This window comes from Salarias fasciatus, chromosome 22 (genome assembly GCF_902148845.1).
Source record: "Salarias fasciatus chromosome 22, fSalaFa1.1, whole genome shotgun sequence".
Lineage (NCBI taxonomy): Eukaryota > Metazoa > Chordata > Actinopteri > Blenniiformes > Blenniidae > Salarias > Salarias fasciatus.
In genome coordinates this window covers 24,153,751-24,162,045 of record NC_043765.1, presented here as the reverse complement: position 1 = coordinate 24,162,045, position 8,295 = coordinate 24,153,751, and the positions used below count along the sequence as shown (strand labels likewise).

Sequence of the window (8,295 nt, the reverse complement as noted above, 5' to 3'; positions counted from 1 at the left end):
CAGAACCGTGCTCGCTCCACCGCAGCATCAGTGATATCCAGATTGCCGCTGATGGGGCTTTTCTTCATGTTTCTGAGTTTCGGGAGTAGAGCGGCTCTTCAGGCGTGAATGACAACGATCAATCCTGTTTCCGATAACATCAGCGGGGTAATTATGGCACTTTGTTTGACTTGCTGCTTTCAGCAGAGCTCATTCTGTGACAATAACCCAACAAATGGCATCAGGTGGCCTCCGATGTTCTTATTGTCCCTACAGAAACAGGAACCTGTGGAGTGTGCACACACTCACACACACACACACACACAGACAGACGCACGCTTGTGCACAGCGAGCTTGTTGACAGACATCTTTTCACTTGTCTGAATTTGCATCGGGGGTAACGACTGGCGAAAAGCGACCGACTCGCTTTTGTCCGGCTGATCGCGAAAATCACAAAAGATCCGTCGGTTTGACGAAATGAAAAAAAAAAAAAAAAAAATGTAAAAAAGGGAGCGAGATTCGTTCATCGTCAGCTGGAGCAAACAGGAATCAGAGTTCGGCTCGTGCAGTCAAAAGAAAAAGTGTCTTTGGAAATCAGGGGGAATTAAAAAAGAAGAACCCTATTTTTCAAGGTTGACAGGCGGATGAGGTTCGTCAGGCGAGCGCTCGCTATCATCTGCCTTTAAACATCCGGATTTTGTGCTTGTCCGCCAGCAGCAGGGTGACGTTGTACTCGTAGTCCCCGTCGTGGACGCCCGTGTGCCTGAAGGCCCCGGCCAGGTGGTTCTCCTCCCAGTAGTGGTGCCAGTTGCCGTACTGGTCCGCCCCGAATCCGAAGACGCTGACCTGAGACGGACGAGGACAGGCGGGTTTAAGCGCCAGGGAATGAGGAACGTGAGCGACTCGTCTGTGAGCGGCCGGGTTTACCTCGTCGCAGATGTGGATGGCGAGCAGCAGGCTGAGGAATCCGGTGGAGGGATACCGTCCGTGACCCTCCAGCCAAGACTCGTACACGTACTTGAAAAAGGCTGGACTGTAAATCAGCACCTGCGGGAGCAATCCAAGGAATGTCTTTCTCGAGAAAACGATCTGCGGTTTCACAGTTTAACAGTTTGCGAGTTGCATTCCACGCTTGTGTACAGAGAACTGGAGGTGTGTGTCGGCTGTGGAGAGCGGGGTGCGCTTTGTCGGAGCTGGTCTGAGGCAGTTTCTGATGGCTTTGGTCTGGGCTCCAGTTCAAACGGAGGAGGATCTTTATATCGAGCGCCGGTGCCAAGCGGATGATGGCACCGACTTAAACGCACCCGAATCAAACGGCCGTTCTGGCGGCGGAGAACATTTCAGGGTCGCGCCTGGCCCTTTCATGGAAAATTAACTCCGCTAAATGATGGCGCTTTGTAGAAGAAGGAAATAAGATTCACTTGCCACTTCACCTTGAGCCCACACGATGTGTTTTCCTCCTGAATATCACAGGATCGACCGGCCCTGAAGGCCAAGGGGAGAGATTCCCGCTCTCCGCTCGGCAATTAGGCGGCTTGGAGACAAATGAGATGTAACCGGGCCAAACTTTGGTTTGATGCATCCCTAATTTCACCTTGACAACGCACTTTCTAATAACCGACAGATTGCCCTTTTGGGCCTTCAGACTTACGTCTGCAAATAAGTTGCTTCACCAATAATCAGCGTCTGTTTTGCCTCGAGTGTGTAAATTAGTCCATTTGTTCTGTCTGTAAAGTAACAGTGCCACATTTTTGTTTCTCGGAGGAACGTTTCAGTTTGCACACTTCCTGCTGATTCCAGTTATAAAGTAGTGCTAAGCTAACGCGAGTGCCGCTAAGCTAACACGATAAATTAGCGCATGACTGAGGTGGACATGGGAAGATTCCCGGCGCCGTGAAGGGACGACGGCTTAAAGGATTTCACGCAGGAAGCTTGTTTCTCATCATGGAGGTAGAAACACAAGTATCTAATGAATAACTGCAGCCATCTGTCGTTTGTTCGGCATATGGAAGCAGAAATGTGTTGGACGGGTCAGTCAGTGTTGTGATGTCTCCTCGACACAGAATGATTGGCTCACTTATGCTGGAAAGCCTGCATTAACCTCAATTAAATAAATGATAAAATGTAGTTTTATTCATGTTCTGCATCAAAACACACTACATTTAACCAACCGGGCGTCGGTTTTCAAGGTGGCAAGGATGATCCCATTAACTTACATCAAACTGAGTTGATGTCAAAGCATGTATTTCATGTAGGCATTTAGAAAGATGAAACACCACTGTCGATTGTGTCTTTCACTGGCAAAAACTAGGAGAGAAATAAACAGCAAGCTCTTCAATGTAAACATTTGTGTCTTTAAAAAACCTGATGCATTTGACATGTGTCACAATAAAGCTACAGGAACTCACCTTATCTTTGTTTGCCTTTATCCTGGCTGTGACTGGCAAATATGTTCTGCAACACAAGAAAAAAGAAAAGAAACAGCGTCTGTAAATCATTTAAAATAACCTGAAATGGTTTGGCTGTACACAGCTCAACATCCATCAACCCCCCCCCCCATCATGCTTCACTTTAATCAAAGTCGACTGATGTCGCCTGAAAATAACGGAAATGAAGAGTTGTCGTTCCTCATTACACCTTCGTGGGTAAAAGCCGAAGACGTCTCACGAGCACGCCGCTGCTCGTTACAGCAACACACGGCTCAGCTGTCATTTTCTCCGCACCATCCGTCACCGACACAGGATATTAAAAGAGAGCCGCTTCAGCGTGGAGGGGTAGGTTGTGTTGGGGGAGGCGGCGTAGCGTGTAAAAATACACCTCTTTCACGGGTGAGGAAGGTAAAACAAACATCTATTTGAAGTTAAATTCTGCAGTGACTGATGAGGAGTAATTATATGGCAGGATGCGACCCAGACAAATGTGACTAATTAAAGAAAGCTTTATCAAGGCTACTGGCGCCGCAGCGTTACGTCTCATTAGGATTCACCGGGTACGCCGGGCGCTTTAATTCAGTTTGTGTTGAAGCAAATATGAAAATGACCCCATGTCGCAGGGACCAGCGCAGGCAGGGGTGGAATCGCAGACTCAGCGTTTTCATTTTGTAGTTTTAAGCACTGCTTGAGCTTTGGTCGAGTAGGGTTTCTGTGTGGAGTTTGCATATTTTCACTGCTCAGTCTTTCAGCATATGCAATGTATATGGAATATTTACACACTTATTTTTAAAAATGGTCTAATTTACAGGCTGAAAAGATCAAAGTTGAGTTAGTCAGCTTTGAGACTTTGAGGAAAGAAAAAAAGGAAAAAAGGGAAAGAACTAAAGAAAAAAGAAGACAAAGCACAAAAAGAAAGGAGGAAAATAAATCAAAAGAAAAAAATAAGACCAAAAAGAAAAGAAATTACACGTACAACTAAAAGTGCTGCAACTTTATAAACTATAAACATGCAGCAGCTAAAATCGGCCAAGATGTATAAAAATGGCAAAAGTGAGAATACAATGTGTTTAAAAAATGGCCACAACATCTAAAAGTACAATAAAATATATCCACATTGTACCTGTGACACTTCCTAATGTAACTTTATTCATGAATAGGAATTTTTTTTAAATGTTTTTTCTTTGATTCAGATAATTAGCACGATTAGCATAATTAGCACCAATATACTGCGACCCATGCTTCTTCCCATCGTAGAGAACCCCCCCAAAATCACACCTATTACCTCTTCCTCATCCAATAAACGGACTACTGACTCTGATCCACTCTATACAGTCTGCTATATAAACCTTAAACTACATTTAGGCAATTTATTGCAATATTTTCTGACAATGTTGTAGCTGCTATAACAGATGTTGCCAAAGAGAGTTTGACTGTATCCCCTTGCAATGACAATAAAGCTTCTTCATCTTAAGTCTTAAAATGTTTTTGGAGAGAAAATTGTGAAAATGGTTCTTTTGGTCATGAAGGTCTGCTGATTCAGTCCATTGAAACTGAATGTCGTTTCCTGTATTGATTTAATTTGGAGGGTACTCTTCCTTTTCAGAAAGGTGGAAGATAACCTGTTCAGTGGATTGTCATTGTGCAAACACGATCAAAAGCGCGGAAAACCTTCATCTGAAGGCTGCTGCTGATGTGTGATGTTATTCTTAATAAATCACCTTCAAAGCAACCGGAGTGGTCGTGTGAACTGTTCCTCTAAGCAAGTGAGTTTAGAGTTACGGTACATACATCCATGCCATGAAAGTTCTGGTCAGAACAGGTTATATACCTTTCAAGAACCTGAGGAACAGACTGACTCATGGAGAAAATGTGAATTTGGAAAGTGACGGGGGCAGCGTACGACCCCAGAGCTGCTGTGTCGGCACATGTCAGCTTCCAGCACAGAGCAGGGGGTCTGGAAGCTGCTCGGCTTAGGGCTCCTCTGCAGCGCTTCTGCATTTACATAAAGAGTAAGATTTCAAAGTCACAGCTTGGGTTGACAAAGAGGGCCTTAGAAATGGGCTGAAACAGCCTTTTTCGTGAAAATGCATCATTTTCGTGTTTTTGTTTCAGACAGCAACGTTTTGAAAACAATGTCCGAAACACTGGGCCACAAGATGACATGTCGGTTGTTTCTGTAATGAAGCCACACGTGCAGAGAACAATACACTGTAAACATTAACAATGGGAGAACAGGGACATTCATACGGACGGACGACCAAGTTATTACAGTAACTGTCAACTCTAAAACTACCAAGTCCAGGAGAACTTTGCTTTTATTCTCCATCTACTGAGCATGTGGAGAAGACATAGTTACTAGCTGGGGTGCCTGTGTAGCAGTAGCGTTTTAGAGAAATTCCACCTTGGGAGCCATTTTTAAAAAGTTACATTTTCACCAGTTTTCATGGAGACAGAGTCAGATTGTTTTCAAAAAGGTGTGTTTTCAGTTTCTCGGGGAATCTATTCTGAAGTGCTCAGTTGAAAGCATTGTCATATAAACAGGTCAAATCAGGCAAAACTGTTAAAACGGCTACAGAAGAAAAGCTTCACCAACAACAAATGGACTTTTAAGTTCCCTGAATATCCACCTCTGCCTGTAAGAAGAGTAATATTCTAGTTTCTGTTCACTCCAAGACGGGAAAGGCCTGGGAAAACGAAGCGCAGCTCTGGCGGTGAAGATGTAGCGGCAGTTGGAGCTAATGCTAATATTAGTGGCAATAAACTGAAAGGTAATGGTGCAGAATGATTGCTCCGGACAATTGCACATTCGCAGGCAGCGTTTGTTTGGATACTTCCGCCATCGAACGGGTCTGGCGCCGCTGAGTTATTGGCAGCGGCGTTAATTGGCGACGGCTGCATCTTTTTTTGTTTTTTTGGTTCCCGGTGCTGGGATGTCCGGTAATCAAGCTAATGATTACGGGTCACTGAGAGGGAAGCAGCTGAGGGTGAAATTTACTGGAAGATTAAAACTGAGTGATTATGCTTATTATGGCGATGTGACAAACAGAACCAGTGAGCGGGTGTGATTGTTGGGACAATCTGGTATTTGAGGGGAGTAAATGGATGCGGGAGTCGCTACGAGCGCCGCATGTTAATGCAGAGTTTTTCAGGGAGGGGGGTTCTGAGCTCTTAATTTCACTGACAAATGGGAGGATAAATGAGGCATATCTGCTTTCTATATGAAGGGAAAAATAAACCTTTTTTTCCTGCGAGATGGGGACATTCTAAGGAAAACAAGGTTGCATATCTTTATTTCACTGATGGAGACGATCAGGATCCATTTACACAATGTTTCAAGAGGAAATGTATTGTTTTTTTTGCATTTTCAGTTCATAAATGTTTACAGGGAAGGCATGATGACACTCTGGAGGCCGCCATTTTTTGTTATTGTCTATCCGTTTGGTGGTGTAGTATTTTCATAAAGTCCTACCTTGATAGCCTTTTTCAAAAAGTTGCATTCTCATCAGTGGATGCTCCAAACATGAACTAAAGTTTTCCTTTGTGAGATAAACCTAATATCATGTGACTGCACCTGCACCATTGCACTCAATGTGAAAATACACTAAATAAAATTGGGCTTTTTACCAATATATGCTGCAGGAAGTTCAAATGCATGACCACAACTAAGAGCAAAACTAAAAAAAGAAAAGAAAAAAAAAGCGTCAGGCGGGCACACTCACTGTGTGATGGTGCCAGTGGTCAGAGCGCTGATGATCCACTGCAGGTCCAGAGTCTTGAAGGGGATCAGCACCAGACTGGTGGTGTTGTCCAGGTCGATGGCGCTCTCTGGGTACATGACGTGATGCGTGGTCCTGGCGCCCACGTCCTCCTCGAAGCCAGAGGTGGGAGCTTGGTTCATTCTGCGGGGGAAGAGTGGAGGAGATTCCTGTTTATTCGACCCACAAGTCAGAGAGACGATTGTCTGCCGAGAGAATCTTCGAAATCGACAATGACACTGTGGGAACGGACCGTGTGTCTCATTTAACATTCACTCTAGTTCAAACAACACACGGCTGGCTCACGCACAGCCAGCAAAAAGCCAGCCGTGGTCATTATTTTGAGATAAAAACCAACAGAAAAAAGACAAAAAAAAAAAAAAGGACAACAGAAAGACGATTTGTCCTTCAACCACTTTTTGGACATCCAAACAGCAATTCTTTCCAATCCAGTGTCCATTTAGGGCTCAGCAATTACCTCCTGGCAAGCCGGGCGAGGCATTCCTATTATTACCACCCACAATCCTCTCAGGCTCGGACGGTAATTGGCGGGAACACAGTTTGACAGTGGCGGTTGCTTTCGGTCAGCAGTAGGAAGTGACACACGGAGAGGGAAATCATGAAGCTGACCCCCCCCCCCCCCCCCCCACACACACACACCTCTCCGTGGGACGAGCATCACCTTTCGGTCTGAGCATTATCATCTTCCTCATTACTGACTGGAGGACGGCAGTGGTGTAACAGCCTGACACTTTCCTGCCAGGATTCAAAACCACCTCCGCTCTCTGTTGACGCCGGTTACACAACAGCTGATGGAAAGTGACTTGTTTTATGCTGTAAAGCTGCTATACGAAGCCTTAAACATTCACATGACCTTGTGCAGCTGCGAAATAACTCCATGACAGTTTTTTTTTTTTTTTTTTTTTTTTTTTGGCAAATTAAACCAAAATTAATGAGGAAAAAACAGATGTACACAGAGCAAGGCTAACATGATTAACTGAACAATTAAACCCATTAAAGGCCCAAGGCAGCGTTTGACCTTTTCCCCGTACAGCCGAATGCAACAAGACTTCACTTCTCCCACATGTATTTCAGCAGAAGTCATTGAAAATGGGTTCACGTCGCCTTTGACTTGAAAGGAGCTTTTTTTTTTTTTTTTTTGTAAAAGGTGGTTTATTTTCTCAAGCCAACACTATTTTCTGGCCCCGTCTAAAAAAGCCATTCTTCATTGATGCATCACGGACTCCATGACGGGTTAATTTGTTTTGAAAAAAAAAAAAAAAATGCTCTAAATGCCTTTTTTCACTGTATGTTTATTATCATGGTTTATTATCAAGTTGTTTTGACCTCAAGAAACAATCATAAACAGCCAAAACACAAAACCCTTATAACCTTGCTTATATGCATCCCTTCCATCAATTCCATCTCAACTGAGATCCATCCATCTCAGTAAAGAGTAACGGAGTAGGGATGCATTGATACTGCTTTTTAGGTACGAGTTCTAACCTTGAGCTACTTGCCGATTCACCATATTTTTCTCAGAGATGTTCATGTTTATCAGATATGCATCATGTTTTCCCTGCATTTGTGTTCATATTTGGTTCCCAAAGTGAAAAAAAAAAAACAAAATCCTTCTGTTTGCCCTTGACGATGTATGTTTCTTTCATTGTTTCAAGTAAGTTGATCAAAAAGACAGTCGACAGCATGCAAATGACACAATATCTAAACAATGACATATCTTACTCCAGAAGAGCGAGCTCACATTGGGGTGTCGTCTGCATAAAGCTTCACTTGGCTCTGCCACCGCCTGGAGTTTCATGTTAGAAACATTCTGTTTTTCCACACTTCAGCTCAGATCAGATCAGATCAGGATTTTTGTCCAAATCACAGTGAAAACTTAGACAATGGGAAGAGTTTGAATACTTTTTTGTTTGGGTTTTATTGTCTTGTGAAGGAGACAAGTCAGATACTTTACAGCCTTTCATTTCATGCAACAGCAAACCGAGGCAGCTGTGAGAAAGAAGGACGGCCAGTTTCTCCCAGAGGATAAAAAAAAATCTGCTTCACCAGTCACAGCGGCGGTGGCGGTTGTTGTTATCATTTTTATTATTAGTAATACAGTGCTGATT

The 8,295-nt window shown here is 43.8% G+C and overlaps 1 protein-coding gene across 1 annotated transcript in view; it reads right to left on the bottom strand.

Moving 5' to 3' along the window:
* Positions 1-547: 547 nt before the first annotated feature.
* Positions 548-8,295, bottom strand: part of LOC115409447 (CMP-N-acetylneuraminate-beta-galactosamide-alpha-2,3-sialyltransferase 1-like) — a 29,062-nt gene continuing 21,314 nt past the window's right edge. Inside the window, exons 3-6 of the mRNA XM_030120648.1 lie at positions 6,131-6,310; positions 2,388-2,433; positions 907-1,026; positions 548-825 (exon numbers count right to left, since the gene is read on the bottom strand). Coding sequence (XP_029976508.1) covers positions 652-825; positions 907-1,026; positions 2,388-2,433; positions 6,131-6,310 — 520 coding nt within the window. The 3' untranslated portion in view covers positions 548-651. The remainder of the gene's footprint in view (positions 826-906; positions 1,027-2,387; positions 2,434-6,130; positions 6,311-8,295) is intronic.